We start from the raw sequence: 18053 nt of genomic DNA, 5'->3' as shown, positions 1-18053 counted from the left end.
TTTAATATGGTGTAATGTTTAAGTATGTAAAATAAAAACATAAATGTATAGAGCCACAACTTAGCTTTTTCCTAATTCATTATGATATTCCCATCAACAATGAATATGACATCACAATACTCCGATTCCACAAATATCATATGATTACAGTGTTTTATACAGTTTTTAGAATAATAATGCTGTTGAAATATGAACTTTATAGATACTGGTGAGTAAGTTAGTACACACATGTAGCATTTAAGGAGAATAGTGATTTGTGATAATAAATATTCCCATTGATACCTCTTGTACAGAGTGAAATATCCAATTGTAGTTTTCTGCAACCAGATTTGTAAGATCAAGCCATTATTGACAGCATTCTCAGGAAGTGCCTTTTAAATCCTTAAGGTATGGTTGATGGAGACATTTCAATTCTGATAATAAGGTTTGTCCTTGTCTTTGAGAAACCACTCCATCAAAAGACTGCCCCATTAAGAAACCACTTCATCAAAAGACTGCCCCATTAAGAGACCACTCCATCAAAATACTGCCCCATTAAGAGACCACTCTTTTAAGAAACTACCTTTCATAAAGACCTTTCTATTAAAAAAACTGCCTTTGATAAGAATGGACTCTATCAAAAGACTTCCCTCATTAAAATAACACTCTTTGAACAAACTGCCTTTGATAAGACTCCACGCCATCAAAAGACTGCCCTTATCAAAGACATCTTTATTCAGAGACTACCTTTTATCATTTAACAGTCTTTACGTCAGCTCACACAGTCTTTACATCAGCTCACACAGCCTTTACGTCAGCTCACACAGCCTTTACGTCAGCTCACACAGCCTTTCTTCCTTTCAATAGACAAGAACGTTGTATGAAGAGACCATCCTAATAAAAATTGCCTGCGTGAAAAGATCACATTAACATTAAATGGGAATTTCTATCATCATTTAACAGTCCTTACGTCAGCTATCACAGCTTTCCAACCGTTCATTAGACAAGTATGTTATATTAAGAGGATTTTTTTTAAGAGACTGCTCAATTAAAGATCACCTGAGCTGAGAGACCACTCTATTAAGAGACAATCCTTATACAGACTGCATGTGTTAAAAGGCTATACTATTAAGAAAATGCCTCTTAAAACTGCCTGTGCTAAGAGACTACTCTATCAAGAGACCACCCTAATAAAGATTGCCTGTGTTAAGAGACCACTTTAGCATGAGGGAATATCTATTAAAAGACCACTCTTTTAAGATACAAACTCTATTAACATAACAGTTTTGAATATCTCTACAGATATAGAAGATGTGTAGTTTCAATTTTCTTTCATGCTTTGGAAGAAGACTAGTTTGAATGATAACATTATTTTGGCTGAACTCTGACACATACAACCCTGAAATTGTGCACAATCTACATAAGTATAATTCACTGCCAAATACACACATTTTTCACTGAGTATTCAATTGATGTCTCGAAAAGCACTGTCTGACAAGAGCAGTTGGAATAGATTTGGTGGTTTGTCGACTTCTGATTCATCCATTTCTCTCAGTGTTACGCAGTAACAACGTACAGCCTGCATCAACTGTCCCACATTCCAGCCACGTTTCAATATGGCATCAGTAACATCTTGTAACTGAAAAGATATATATCATGTTCTGATATTTACTTCTCTCATGTTCCTCATCAAAATGTTTTGCCATTTTCCAAGATCATCGCACCGTATTTTGAAAAACTAATAATACTTTATACTGCAAGTCACAATCCAATGTATATGACTATAAATGCTTGACAAATTTCTATTAATAGTAATGGGGACTTTGACCTCTGAACCCTGAAATATATATTTATCTATTGTATTGTTCTAATTGAGTTTTGTTTAGTTTTATTAGAATCCCTTGAGAAATGAAGTTGCTACAGTGACGACATGGATTCATGACTTGAACAACACTTTAACAAAGTTTCTCACAGTGAAGGAAAATGAGATCTGTTTTTAGAATGTTGTTAAATGTAACAGGATAACTGAAGAGGGATATTAATAGGTTCTGTACATTATCTCTCTCTTCATCAAAATAGCCATCTTTACATATGCCTTTCTTTTAATTAACATTTTTTCGTTAGGACTGTTTCTTATCTACTTTTACATATGCACAGCTGGAAAGTGCATTGAATGTTTGTTTACCTGTCTACCAAGTAGACATGCATCAAGCTAACAAGCAGGAGATACAGAATTTTGATATGCAGATCATATTTGCACGTCAGTATGCAAAGTATAGACACAACAAACCTGACTTAGATATAACACTATGCTGTTTGCACATGACAAACATTTACCTGATCCAGATCTGGGTGTTGAAAGGTGTAGTAAAAGATGTTGGGTACTCCAGCATAGGAGGCTGCCATCCATTGTAACATGGACTTTAGGTGAGGATCACCGCGGAATGCACCACAACCCCAATTCCCAGTTGAAAGTGGACGGCCAAATACTCTCTGTAACATGAACTGAACATTCAGTATATGGCAATTTGTTTTCTGTTAGTGAAGGTAGACGATTCATTTCTTTTATTCAGGAAACTATGGAATCTACTTTTGTTTGCTTGTGCAAGCAAATGGTTCATATATTAAGATATATTTAGATGCAAAATCCACTTTGACACAGAGAAAGTGGGGTCATTTTTCTTTCAATTTTCTTTAGTATCTTCTGTAATTGTTGACTGTAACACCAGTATCCAATGATTTATCTTTTATGGGGAGGGTATTTGTCCAGCTTCTGGCTACCAATAAATGTCCTCTGTTAGTTATTACATGTACAATAATTTATCTTTTATGGGGAGGGTATTTGTCCAGCTTCTGGCTACCAATAAATGTCCTCTGTTAGTTATTACATGTACAATAATTTATCTTTTATGGGGAGGGTATTTGTCCAGCTTCTGGCTACAAATAAATGTCCTCTATTAGTTATTACATGTACAATAATTTATCTTTTATGGGGAGGGTATTTGTCCAGCTTCTGGCTACCAATAAATGTCCTCTGTTAGTTATTACATGTACAATAATTTATCTTTTATGGGGAGGGTATTTGTCCAGCTTCTGGCTACCAATAAATGTCCTCTATTAGTTATTACATGTACAATAATTTATCTTTTATGGGGAGGGTATTTGTCCAGCTTCTGCCTACAAATAAATGTCCTCTATTAGTTATTACATGTACAAGATACAAGTTGTCCCAAACAATGAGATGGCAGCTGAATAATGAGCAGTAACTCTGTATGACTGGACATGAGATCTGATTTCAATACGTACATATGTATCCACTCGGAGTGTCTGAAAATTTGTAGCATACACAGCACAAGACGTTCAGATAAAGTGATTAACATACTGACTGAGAACGAAATATTCTGATGTCATTAATAGACTGGTTGAGAAATAAATGTTTAAATATCTTATTATGACATAATGTAGATAAAACTTACAGAAGACATTGAAAATTAAGTAACCAAACAATCAGATTCACACCAAAATAACACAGACTCTGTCTTTATATCATGAGTTTTATATTCAATACTCACCTTCTTTTCACTGTCTAATTCTCGCTTGTAAACATTGACAGAATGCTGTAGTACACATGCTGCTAGTTCTTCTGCATAATTCTCCAGCTGACGGAATGGTATGTCTAGCGCATCTGTGTAGTCATCTGACACACTTCGCTGAACACTAGAAACACTCACAGCTTCTGTAGAAGTCCTGGACTCCACCTCTGATACAGAGTCACTAGTGGTAGATGTATTGGCATCAGAAAGTCGTTTCTTTTCCTTTTTATATGTGGCATAGCTATTGGCAAGGCTTACAAAAGACTGTACTAGTATATCATTAGCCATGTTGTTAGCAAAGTCATAAAAACAAAGTTCCTCAGTCTCTGATTCTGACTCAGACGGATAAAAGTCTGGCTCAGGTTGTATGTGGAAAAGAGTTTCCAATGATTCTTGAACAATTCTTTCAGCTAATTTATCGGCAAAATTTGAGAATTCATCACCACTTTGACTAGGGGAAGACTGATATGACCCCCAGGACATTGCGGACATTTCACTGTCGAATGATTTCCCTCGAGCTCCTTTCAAAACAGAGACTGGATCGATTGGATCAACTATCCCATTATCTTTTTCTTGCACCAGACTCCTCTGTTTCACACTCTTTGGGCTCTTCTTATTGCATACAAATCTGTTGAAAATTGGACAAAAAAAAATGTTCAATCAGATCTAATTCTGTGGGTACAATGATGTTTAAACCAGTTATTTGGAACATTTTCTTCAGGTTGGTAATGTCAATAGAATAAAGTTTTTATCTATGACAAACAAAGCCTAGCCAAATCAACTACAATACATTGATAACACCTTATGCAAATTTCTGTTATCTATTTACGGTTTTGTCGCACTATTTTCAACCTTACTGTAGAAAGGATTATTGTACTGCCAATTATTTGCCATCTCATACACTATGTACGTCAGGAAGACTTCAAACTGGTCATATCACCCTGAGAACTTCTACTGGTTGTGTTATAAGCACTGTTATTCTATTGTTTTGACCACTACTTCATATCTTATCATATTTTCTGTACATGACAGACAAATCATTTTTAACAGTTAAGAAGTGAAATTAAGTATAAAGTCAACTCTGAAAGAAGAAGAAATTTTGAAGTTTTAGCAATGGATCATCACACAAAGCAATGAAAAAAAGGGTTGTGGGAGGGGGTAATATTTCATAGCAAGCAAAGAGTGTATAAAACCTGAATTCAAATTTTTTGTCATCGAATTTGAAAGTCAATTCTATTTTAATACATGATTAATAGAATGTCATTTTATACAATATACAAATTATACTTATTGAAAGTTCAAAAGAATATTTTGCACAGGCCTCAACACATGGTGTACTTTTCTTTACAACAAACTCCTACCTGGTGTACTTGGGACTTTTTGAAGTGACTTTGGTGCAGGATGCACTCAGTAATTCCTCCTCAAACCCAGCCAAAACTGCATCCTTGAAGCCACTTACGCTACTGACATAAGAGACAGAGGAATCTCCACTTGTGCTCCAGTTGGTAGATTCAAGAAAATGAAAGTCGGGAATTTTACAATCACTTTTCATCAACTGCTCTGCAAACCTAAAACAAATGTACACCGAAATAAACAGCTGAGGGTTTGTAGAGAGGTTTACAATCAGGAAGAAAGTTTTTGTTTCCTTTACGGTATAAAGCCAAGAGAGAAAAAAAAAAAAAAAAACACAAAGAAATACATGAATCACTATTTTTTTTTATATTGTACCAGCAATATTGACATTAATAGTTTCTTTAATTTCTGAAAGAAAACATCGTAAAGGTAACAGTTAAAATAAAGCAATCATATTTGTTATACATTTGTAGTATGATTGTTTAGTATGAGAAACATAACGAATGAAAATTAAGCTCATTGAGAGGGAATTCAAATCAACCAACCAAATGAGTCCACAAAAACTGAGACCTGCTCCAAAATTGTCATCTACCTGAAAGCCTGTATAACAAATTATGACATACCATGACTACTTTGTTATTTTAAATTTTACATGAGAGTGTTTGACAAATCTTTCATATTTTTCATTTGTTTGATGTTATCTCAGGCTGGACCCTTCTTGTCTATAATCTATTGGCCCTAATGTCTTTTCTGTGTTGAAGGGTCGTTAACGACAATATTCGTAAGTCTGACATCATTAGAACATGGTGCCTAGTTTTTTTTATATAGGATACTACTGTACAGTTGGTAATATTGCAAGGAATTAAAATTTTTCATTTTTGCTGTCAATAAAGGTAGAACAAAATCCAATACCTAGCAAACAATTTAACAAGCATATATGGGTCAAGAAAAATAATTATATACAAAATATCAGAGTTGAAGTAACTATCTACTATAAGGGTGAAAATTTTCAATTTTGAAATGATGACAAAAATAGGTACATAATTTATTCTTAGATAAATGCTGCTCATGAAGTTAAATACAAAATTAAAATTTTCTTTTATTTCAATTTTTGAGTGATTTTTTATTTTATTAGCCCTAGACATTCCCAGCTGATAGTTGAAATTGAAGAGCTAGTAGGAAACAAGAAAAATTGCATATAAAACAAAAAGCATTTCAGATCATACAGATTTCTGAACAAGAGGCCTTGTGGCCTTGACGGTCACCTGAGATATATATTGAATATAAAGGTTAAAGGATAGTTATCCTGCGTCATGAAACAGAAACTGTGACAATGAATTTAGTAAGCCAGTGTCAATACCTGCATACCATTAAAACTGTCATCCTATACTGATTATTCTAATCAAGTTATTTCCAGTGGGAAATGACCAACATTATACTCAAAAATGTAATTTTCTATGAAAATTTACAGTAAAGTCAGAAAAAATATTCCTCCCAAGGAAGAAATATTAGACTCATTTTGGCAATTAAAGTACCTTCAGATACTTCAATACATGAAGAGTATTTGATTACACTATGACTGGGTGTTGAGAAGAAGATTTTTTAAATTTAAGACAAACTGACCCCTTCTGACCCTGCCCATCAGCCAATGGGGGTCAATCAGGATCAAAATGGGCTCAAAAATCTAGTTTTCCTATAAAAACTATAGTACACTTTACCCCCTCCCCAAAGGGAAATGTGAGACCCTGGGGCCATGAAATTCCCAATTTTGGTAAAGCACCTTAAGATGCTTCCATTCATTTAGAGTATTTGATTCTACTATATCTGGGTCCTGAGAAGAACATTTTTTGAAATCTGAGTCAATTTGACCCCTTTTGACATCACTCCTCAGGCCCCTGGGAGGTGGGGGAGACTGTATAATTCACATTTTTGGTTCATCTTAGGCCAAGGAAGTTTAGGCCAAGGAAGGTTTCTGCAAAATTTCATTTAAATCAGATCAGGAGTTTTTGAGAAGTAGGAAGCATTAAATTGTTTAGGGAGGCAAATTGCCTCACGAAGGGTATTAAAATAGGTCACCATGAGACAGGTGACCTAAAACTGAGGGAAAAAAAAACAAGAGATCCCAGAGGGATCTTGGTGCCCACCATTTGAGGATCTGTTTTCAGTTCTTGAAGATTTGTTTATTTTTGTTTGTATGTTACAGGTGTTGTAAATGTTCATGAACTGGTCTTCATTGAATGTACTCAATGATGGCACAAGTGTTTTTATTAAGCACCTATTAGCAAATATCATTTGAAAAAGATCCCAAAGTATTATTAGATAGCAGTCAGTTACATCTTGATTTCGGATCAGTCCAAAAAGGTATAATGCACAACTTGGAACCAAAGGGAACTGCATATGAAATTTGAGAAAGATCCATCCTGTACTTTCCAAGAAATAGCAGTAACAAACTTTTACATTCAAAATCCAAGATGGCCACCTGTCGGCCATCTTGAATTCGAATCAGTCCAAAAAAGGTACAATGCACAACTAGGGACCAAGGGGAAACTGCATATGAAATTTGAGAAAGGTCCATCCAGTACTTTCCAAGAAATAGCGGTAACAAACTTTTACATCCAAAATCCATGATGGCCAACTGTCGGCCATCTTGAATTCAAATCAGTCCAAAAAAGGTACAATGCACAACTAGGGACCAAGGGGAAACTGCATATGAAATTTTAGAAAGATCTATCCAGTACTTTCCAAGAAATAGCAGTAACAAACTTTTACATCCAAAATCCAAGATGGCCACCTCTCAGTAACAAGAATTGTTTACGGACGGATGGACGACGGACCACGGATGCAGGGCGATTTGAATAACCCATCATCTATTAGATGGTGGGCTAAAAAAGAAGCAACGTTATTTTGTTAGTATTACAGCACAGCACAGTCCATCACCATGGAGGTACATCTGGTCAAGATTCTGTTAAAAACCTAGTGAAATGCTTTCAATGTATACTTAATATGTTCATGTGATTTATAGAGTAAACTGAAACAAAGTTTGAAAAGTCACATGTCAATTATAATCATGTAGAAAACCAGTTTTATTGAATAAACATGTGTTAGAATTAGCTAGGGCCAAAAAAATTCCTGGAAGTAGAACATAATCATGAAACTGACTTTGGACTAACTCAAGGGCAGGTATTAATTTGGGGACCTTGTCATTTAATTTTAATGACTGAATCCATTTATTAAAAACTGACCCAAAAATCTGAACATATAGATTACCGAGAAAGGGTTGGGTCTCTAAACCCACAAGAGCCACGGCGAAGCTGTGCCCTGAACTCCTCTAGGGATCCCCATCGACTGAGTTCCTGAGCAAATCTTCCTACATCTTCATCCGTCAAACTCATGTGTTTTTCTCCCTTTCCAGTGGTCCCATTGGTTGAATTCTCAATCAGGCATTTTGCAGCATGATTTGAAATTTTTAAAGGTTCACTACTCCGGCGATAAACATTACCGCCATTCATATTCCGCTGAACTTCCACAAAGGCATTGGTTAGGAGATCTCTAGAAAGCGAGGACGCAAAGAAAGTCACTTTCCGAGGTTCCTTTTCCTCACCATGTAATTCACGGTGGTTATCACGAGACAAAGAAAGACAACTCCCACTACTGTTGGTGCTATGGCAGCGGTATTTGTTTCTAGGAGGTTCCAGTTCATTATCAGATAATTTGGATTTTGGTCTCAACTTTCCTTTCCTTGGAACTCTCTCAGTTTTAGGTCTCACACTTGCATCATTTGACACATTTTCTCTACTTAAAGAGGCCATACCTAACAGTGCATTTGCAACCTGGTCCTGTACAATCCTTTCTGCAACATTTAGATAAGCTTCCTCCGACATTTGTTCATGTTTGCTTTCATCAGTGATCATCACTTGCGGTATCCTACAATTCTCATCAGTATTCTCAACTTGGACAATAATATCAGCTGCAGTTAATGGTCTATCAGAATTTAAAGTCTCAACGACTTGATTGTGTGTGTTGGAATGTCTCTGTGCCTGATTCCTTGCGTCACAGACACTGGCACTATCTCCAAGGAAAAATACATTGTTTGAACTGTCAACATCTTTATTGTAACTTTCATGCTCAGCTAGATGATCAAACACAAGTTTGCTATCTGTATTGTCTATATCATCACATTCATTCATTCTCTCGTCCTCCTGCTTTAACACAATGCCACCTGAATCAGAATCACTATCAAACGTATCATGGTCTATATCCTGAATACTGATATCACTGTCTAGCTCCTCAGAATATTTCTGAAGGGCTCCAATCACAACCCCATGTACAAAATCTGTAGCCACCATCTTCATCTCTCTTGCCATTGCACGTGAAGAATTCCCCAAGTCTTTTGACTTAGATTTGAGGTAATTGTTTTTCTTCATTTTGTTTTGTTCTGTTAAAATATCTTGTCTTAAGAGATCAGATGTATACACAGTATATAATTCTGATGAAGCACTAGCCTCCAGCCTTCCAGCCGCAGGAAAAGTATCGCCAGTGCTACAAGATGCCCCAAAATCTGCTTCCTCATCACAGCTTGGCTTGTTGGAATCTCTAGTAATCTGTTCTGGGAATGGAAAAAGTGTCCTGATAAAACTGTCTGCAAATCTCCTTGCAGTAGCTTCTGAAATATCACATTTTGTCTCTGAGGTTTGAAGCCTCTCGCTAGGCTGTTCAATGGAATGTTGTTGAGCATGTGACAATGATGAGTCAAGGACATGTTCGTCTGTGTCACTACTACCACTTTCCATGCTATCAGTGGATTTCTTCCTGGCTTTTGGTTTCACCATTGATTTGTCAGGAGCACTAGAATGGAAGTTTTGAATGCCTGGTTTCTTAATGTGAGCTGCCAAAACTGTTCCCTCATGTAAAAGTTTTGCTGCTAAATTGATGGCATATTCATTAATATCTAGAAAATTCTCTTCTTTAATAGTTTTTTGAATCACTGGTTGTTCTCGTTTTTGGAAGTTTTCATAGAATTCTTCAAACTCTGAACTAAACTCTGAACTCTGCCTCGTACTAGTGGTACTACTACGTGAACCAATGTCACTTAAATTAGAACTGCGTCTCCTAAACCTGGACACCCAATCAGAAAGATCTACATCCAAGTTCTCTTTCCCTTCCAGTGGTAATCCATCACCAGGCTTAATAGATGCTTCCTCAAATTTGACAGAAATCTGTTGAGTGGGCGGAACATTTTGACAATGACTACCATGATGTCCCTGACCTTGACCTTTAAGGCAACTTGAAGCTTCCAGTAGAGCTGAGGAAAGAATGTCAACAAGGAGACCATCTGCAAGATTGGAAACTGCATTGAAATCTACAAGGCAAGTAGAAAATTAACTGAGTATGTGCTCATATATAACAAAGGTTATAAACATATCACTACCTTTGATTTAAGAAACACCAGACTATAAAGAGTGATCCCCTTAATCCAAAGCAATTTAAGCCTTCTATTCATCTGAGCAAACCGATTCCTTTCCTAGCAATGCTTTCAACCTTCCTAACTGAAAACAGTGACAATCAATCTTTCCCAGAGGCACATTGTGGTCCCTTACATTTATCTTTATAAATGATGAAAGAAAAGACAAAGCCTTGTCAGACAAGAATGAAACCTGTTGAGTTTTATAATGGAACAATTACATACAATTTGGACTACTAGGTAGTGTTATTTCCACCGTTTATTTATTTTGTCTTCTGATGGACATGCCTGTTCAGTCCCCATCGAGCACAGAGATAACTCTAACAAGTTCCATGCCAAACACGAGTTTATCATCAGTCTCTTATACCACTGTATTTAACCCAAACAAGAATCATAAAATCCACAGTGAAACTATCAATGGATGTCATGGCTCTTCCATGAAGCCAGAAAAAAAGACTTTCTAGTATAAGAGCACAACTTCTACAGACCACTTGAAAGAAAACCTATATCAGAACATGCCACTAAAAGACCTGTTATCCACCAATGCTACAGTTATCTATGGGCATTCCACTCATTCCTTACCAAAATGAATCAAAGCACACTGGACCATTATCACAGCCTTAATGCCAGATGTCTTCCCGGACACACCCATCAAATATAACATTTACAATGTAGTTTACCCCAAATATAAAGTCCACAAATTCAAGAACAGAATCAAGTGCTCCAACATCACATACACAAAGTTATTGTACATGTGCAAACTATGAGGTAGTTTTACTACTAAAAACCTTGTTATCACTTGCTTCTGATGTAAACAAAAATATGTTGGAGAATCTAAATGTGAATTAGGATACAGTACCTCAGAACATTTGTGGAACATCAGAAAACATTAAGACAGCCCAGTAGTACTCCAATTCAATATTACACTCGATAGAATACCAAAGCACTGACTTATATCTACAGACAACTCAATTAAAGAATCCATCTACTAAAGCATGACTAGATACAATCACTTTGACACCACTGAGGATCAACGTTCAAGGTAATCATTCCAGTCATCTACTTACCCTATACATATCTTTGCAAATGCCACACAATATCTCATTTTGAAATTCGTGAAAAATATCATTTGGTTTGAAATTGCATTTCAATCCTTTTTTTTTTTACCTTTTAACATTAATCTTAAAATATTACCTCTTTAATATATGTACAGTCACAACTGTCATTACGAACTCTTTGACAACACAGAAATATTAAACTCAAGATAATATTAGCTCCATACAAACTTACAGGGGTCACCACTTTCCTCCACTTCCATCTCATCATCAGTGGCTGTGAGGTACTCCTCATCAGTCGGTGTGCTTACTTTGTCCTCTGATGGAGAATCAAGATCAGTCTGTCCACCATTTTGGCGCGGTGGGGTCACACCCCTCAGACACCTTGCACTGAAGCCTACGTAGGCCTTGTTAAGGTCTCTCACACACATGTAGTCACTGTATTGTTCCTGTAAGTTGTTCCTGTAGGAAACGGCATCAATGGCACACAGGGTACTCATCAGGTCACCATTCTCGTCTCTCTACGTAAAGGAAACATTACCAATATACACCACACTTACACTCTTGTCTCTCTGAGCAAAACAAATGTTTGAATGCACATCATATGTCCATACCTCAGTTTGGTATTTATTATGGTTTTATAAGGACAAGTTTGGGTGGTGGTGGTGGTGGAGAGCACAAAATTCCCAGAGAAAAACCATCAACCTGCGCCCAGTACTTGGCGACTGCCCCACGTAGGTCTAGAACCTGCGACACAGAGGTTGAGGCCTAGTGATGAAAATGGTGGGATGCCTTAACCACTCAATTACTTCAGACCCTACCTCAATGCTTATCTCTATGGGTAAAACAAACATTAAAATATATATCATACCTCCATTCCTTTTTCTCTGTGTAAAACAAATGTTACAATACATACAATACCTCAATCTCATCTCTCTGTGTGAACAAATGTTATAATATACAACACACCTCAATCTCACCTCTCTGTGTAAAACAAATGTTACAATACACAACACACCTCAATCTCATCTTTCTGTGTAAACAAATGTTACAATACACAACACACCTCAATCTCATCTTTCTGTGTAAACAAATGTTACAACACACAACATACCTCAATCTCATCTCTCTATGTAAAACAAATGTTATAACACACAACATACTTCAATCTCATCTCTCTGTGTAAAACAAATGTTATAACACACAACATACTTCAATCTCATCTCTCTATGTAAACAAATGTTACAATACATACCATAGCTACATTCTTGTCTCAATCTGTGTGTTAGTATTACTGGAATTATCTAACAGTGTCTGCTGTTATGTTGATTGCAACTTACCGTCACAGGATCTGAGTGTGGCCCCACATATAGAAGACTGCCAGCATAGCCTTGAGTGGCAGAGAACTGCTCAAAGCCCTTGATGATAATGGCCTCATTCTCTTCCATGTATTCCATGAAAAGCATGGATCCGATCAACTCTGGACACACAGTAAACCTTATCTCCTCCTGAAATATACATTTTACCTGACTTTGTCCATACCGTTATCATATTTTAACGATAAACTGACACTTTCACTCTGAATTTGTTATTAACAGTAAATATTCCTAATTTAGCTTAATCAAATTTTAATGCAATATAATCTGCACAAAGATGAATTTATGTACATTGTATTCACCTTAATTCATTTCAAAAACAACAAACAGAAACTGCAATTACTGCTATCACAGTGCTCCAGATAGCCTGCGTGAATGCGTTTTCACGCACAATATTTCTAATTTCACGCTAGGAAAAAAATAAGATTTGCGTCATTAACCATCTCTCTGTGTAAAACAAATGTTAAATCTTCGGACATCACTGCTATGTCAAATGTCACAACATACACCAATATTACGTAGTTAGAAAACTCAATAATCTAAGTCAAACAGACACTTATCGAGTAAACACCACTCGTAACAAGCGCTTTCTTGATCGTGATTATAAACCAGTCGCATAGCAAATATGGCGCTGTCAAAAATGTTTACAAATTCAGTGTTACCCTAATATGGAAAAAACCCATACACTTGATGAAGGCAGGGGTGAAAAAACCCCTCAATTTATAAAGGTAGGAGTGAAAACCCCACATGTCAAAAAGTTATCTGGAGCACTGTATCATATTGCTATCATATGCTTTTTCAAAATTAAAACACATTACAAAAAGAAGCTTAATATCAATCTTCAAATCCAAACTATGTCCTTCTACATGAATGTGATTAATTGATGTCAGCCACCAGTTTGAATTGAATATTCTCGTGTGAATTTCATTTCAAATAGGGTGATATTTAATACATATAACATATGTGGGTTTTAAGTGTAAACCAATAATGACACTCTTGAGTATGTGAATTCATGAACATAGGAATTCATTTAAAATATCTATCCCAGCATGCTACTCGCACGATATTTTGACTCTTGGCCTCTTTCTTAGAAATTTGAAGAGAAAAGATAATCTATTTATATTGATATACAATCATGTAGTAAAAAAAATGTCATATGTTTATATAAATATAAAAGCTCTTGAATTTCACTTTATGTAAACATGTCCCCATTTACAATCATTAGTGAACCAATGTCAGAAAATTCATCAGAAGTTTTCCTGAAACGCCAGTTTTTACTATAACACATTTATGTCTAACTCAGACTACATAGTGAACTCTTGAATGATTATATACTTTCATTCTAGCTATGATATGCAACATTGCATTTTACCTGTACATGTGACTACATCACTGGTACATTTGAGTATGCAAGTATGCAGATTTGTTGGAAATGATAATTTGCTATGAGAGATAATTTTTATATCATGCATACTTTCTTGGATGAATGAAACAAATCTCTGTGATCTATTTGTTACTTACTTGAACACGACCTCTCCCTAACACACCTCCACCAATATACTTATTAGCAAAGTCCACCTACAACAACAAAATTACATTGTAACGACAAGTGGTGCAAATAAATTCTTCTAAATTCTAGAACAATGAGTGACACAATATTTGATACAGAAGAAATCAGACCCTTGAGGCCAATACTGAAGACTCTTGGAGCAAATACTGAAGACTCTTGGAGCAAATACTGAAGACTCTTGGGGCAAATACTGAGGACTCTTGGAGCAAATACTGAAGACTCTTGGAGCAAATACTGAAGACTTTTGGGAATACTGATGACCATCTTATAAGAATCATTAACAATTTATTAAATGTCTCCTTTTGTAATTGCTTAGACAACATATCATTCAAAGTATAATAATAACTTTTGTCAGATTATTACATCCTGGAACACACTGATGGGAGATTTTCAGTTGTCATTTAGTAGCACTTGTCAGAATCAATCGTTTTTTTTGTAAGATTAAACGGGAATCTTTATTTTTTCATTGTTTGTACTCAAAACGATTTTTTCTGATTTGTTGTTTTTTTCTTTTTCGATGATGTATCTAGCTTTGCCCAATTGATGATGACTGGAGGAGTCAATAACAACATGCCACCTTGCCGCAGGTCTGACAGAACTCCTTTTTTTATTAATGGATCACTGTCATTCATTGATGTAATTATAAACAAAATAGATTACAAAACCATACCATAAGATATTTATATATCTTACAATGTCCACAAATATTAAACAACAAAGAAATAATGGATTTATCAGTGAAATGAAATTAAAATGAACTTCTATTTCCTATTTTCACACATTTTGAACATTGGGCTGAATGCAATATTACATCACCACCGCACAATGTGATCTGCTCGTAAACTTTATGTCCAATTTTTTATTACAGTATGGATTTCAGTTTTGGTGATCACTGATGTCTTTGGCTTTGAGGCCAAAAATTATTTTTGAATGATGAATTAGATAAGAAAACTACCATACATGTATCAAACATCAGCAACACTTTATCTATTAACTAAGGCTGCTAACCAAGCTGCTCTTCTCCCACTCACCATTGCTACAAACTGCTACTGCTTCTAATCCATATAAGCTTAAATCAAAGCTTAAAACACATTATAAATATATAGAGCTCAGGTTTGAACACCTGAAAAATTGTCTATTTCAATGAAAGTCAATACTGGTAAACAATTTTCATCTCTAATAAATTTGATACTCAAATTGTTGTTGAAAAGGTTGTTATGGTGAGTAGTAAAGCAACTAATCTGATAAATATGACACTGATAGTTTCTGGAATGTACATTTTTTCTAAACCAGTCAACAAAATTTAGATGCAGCAAGTGCATATGACTTAACAAAAATAGCAAAATGAAGCTTACAATATCTTGTAAGTTTATAACACAATATCCATACCACTAGTAGATTGGCAAAAAAATGTATAGGGAAATTGTTACCTCCACTGCTTCACATCCTGCATCTTCTATAAGACCATCTTCATATACCCTCAAAGGACATAGTTCCTGTTCACAGTTTAACCAAGAGTCCATAGTCGGCATTTCTTCCCTAGTTATTACCTATCAACCATAAAACCTCACTTAATCTCAGCAAAATTTTATACCATGATAAATAGCAATTCCTAATGTGTAAAGAAAAAAAGAATTACAAGTACTATCAATTTTTTAGGCAGATGACAATTTTTTTTCATCGTCAGAATCTGTGATTATGGGTATTCTACTAGTCAAAGCCTGTGTAATAATTTACAATTTTAAAATTTTGACGGCACTATTTCAGGCTTTAACAATGCTGTAATGTCTGTATTGCATAAGAAATAAAATGAATATGTTGTCTACAGGAAGTTATATACAATTTTCATATTCACAGCTGTAACTGGAAAAAGTAGCTTCAAAAGAATGTATGATTTTTTACTTATTTTCCTCTTTTTTTTTTTTTTTGAACTGTTTTCTCTCACATTTTTGTTTTTGTTTTCCTCTTTTTCTTCAATGGATATTTCACATTTGGACTACAGCTAAAACTGCTTAATTTGTCAGAAGAATTTGTGCTACTTACTGAAATAGGACATTGAAACACTAAGAAAGAATAGATTTTGCAAGAAAGTATGATAAAATATCATTGGCGAACTCATCAGGTTAATTTGTCTGTCCATTTTCATAAAAGGGCATTTTTACCTTTATTCACACAGTGTTGACCATGGTGCAAACAGTATAAAACTTACCTGTCGAACATAAGTTACATTTCCTTCTAAGGTCTTTCCTCTTTCACCAACTTGCTCAAAATAGTTCAGAATGCATCTAAGTTTGGCAAATTGGGATGGCCTGAAACAAGATATATCCATGATGAAAAATTGATAAGTTTAATCATACATTACATCTATAACACGCTTAGAATCAGAAAAAGAATATCTTTCTTGATTTTAATCATTTGACTTTGAAAAAGATCAAATCAAGTGACAATATCTATGACTTCCAATCATTTCTTATCTGACATCTTTCTACATAAATTCAGAATTGCTTTAAATTTTAGTCTCATATATTGAATTTACCAATATGTATGCAGATAAATGTGTACAATTTGTATATGCTTTTAGTACATGTGTGCAATTACTTAATATGTACTTACATTTGAAGATTTTTGAAAAAGTTGGAGAAATTGATAACATTTGTTAACTGGTGACCCTTCCATGGCTTGCCCCTGTCCTCAAACAAACATAGGAATCCACAGGCAAGAATAGATGCTACACATCTCCGACTGATTACTGTGGTACTGGCTTCAAAAGGCAACCAATCATATAACATCTTAGGAGTCATTATTATAAAACCTTCCTTGTGTATTTTAATATCAATCAAACCAAAAAGAATGAAACATTTTCAGATTGTCTAAATGTTTCTATTTCACGTTTCATTTGTGACATAATTTATCTGGTTAGATATACAACATAAAAAAAAGAAGAAGGAAAAAAAATAGAAAAAAAGATGCACAGTATACATGATCTTTTTTTAAAATCTATTTACAAAACTTCTTTTGAGTGGACATAAGAGCTGAGACAGCCTGTGAAAAGTCTGCACTTACCCTGTTGTTGTTTACTGTACCCAATACCTTGAGATGGTATGACTTCTGGATGGTCTAAAGCCAGGTCAATGATAGCAGGGAAAGTGGACTGGAGGAATAAACGTCTCTCTTCTTTACTGGCTTGTTTCTTCAGGAATTTCGCTAATCCAAATAGACTATTCTCTCCCCAGTTGGTTTCCTCTGTATCTCCTAACCCATTGCATATATTGACAATTGTCTGATGTTCCTTACATAACTCCTTCAGGTCACCATTTACTGACTGGGACAAATTTTTGAGGTCTCCCAGTAGAGCTTGCACTACCTGCCATGTTTCTTTATTGCAGGGAAACACAACTGTATCACGGTTACCTGTCATCTTATGATAGCTTCATGCAATCTCATGTTCAAGGGAACCATGTCAACAGCACAGAGGTTTTCCCCAGATTTAAAGCTGCAAATGAAAATTAACATCACAATTAATTTTGAAATTAACCATCATGATCATAACGGGTTGGAAACTCACTTATTAAACTTTTTAAATTCTGCTGTAATTTTTTAAATTAAACAAGTGTATAAGCAAAGGCTGCAGATGATATATAAAGATATTGATTTTCAATAGTGAAG

General features: G+C 35.2%; 1 protein-coding gene across 1 annotated transcript; it reads right to left on the bottom strand.

Moving 5' to 3' along the window:
* Positions 1-1398: 1398 nt before the first annotated feature.
* On the bottom strand, positions 1399-17805 carry LOC132561982 (uncharacterized). The gene is made up of 12 exons (XM_060226708.1): positions 17447-17805; positions 17001-17144; positions 16571-16696; positions 15818-15926; positions 14339-14395; positions 12778-12949; positions 11689-11958; positions 8193-10284; positions 4934-5140; positions 3552-4200; positions 2317-2472; positions 1399-1618 (listed from the first exon to the last, which is right to left on the bottom strand). The coding sequence occupies exons 1-12, from the start codon at positions 17803-17805 to the stop codon at positions 1445-1447; spliced, it is 4515 nt and encodes a 1504-aa protein (XP_060082691.1). The 3' UTR covers positions 1399-1444.
* Between the last annotated feature and the right edge of the window lie 248 nt (positions 17806-18053).

The sequence above is a fragment of the Ylistrum balloti genome, unplaced genomic scaffold (genome assembly GCF_031769215.1).
Source record: "Ylistrum balloti isolate Yb309-2 unplaced genomic scaffold, AGI_CSIRO_Ybal_v1 Utg371318, whole genome shotgun sequence".
NCBI classification, from domain to species: Eukaryota; Metazoa; Mollusca; class Bivalvia; order Pectinida; family Pectinidae; genus Ylistrum; species Ylistrum balloti.
Note: the sequence above shows the minus strand (reverse complement) of the source record. Positions and strands in the feature narration are given on the sequence as shown.

Coding starts and splice junctions, on each gene's coding strand:
- LOC132561982 (XM_060226708.1), bottom strand. CDS start 17,805: ATGACAGGTAACCGTGATACAGTTGTGTTTCCCTGCAATAAAGAAACA. Junction 12,950..14,338: donor TAGGGAGAGGTCGTGTTCAA/GTAAGTAACAAA, acceptor TGTATATTTCAG/GAGGAGATAAGGTTTACTGT. Junction 4,201..4,933: donor AAAAGTCCCAAGTACACCAG/GTAGGAGTTTGT, acceptor AATTTTCAACAG/ATTTGTATGCAATAAGAAGA.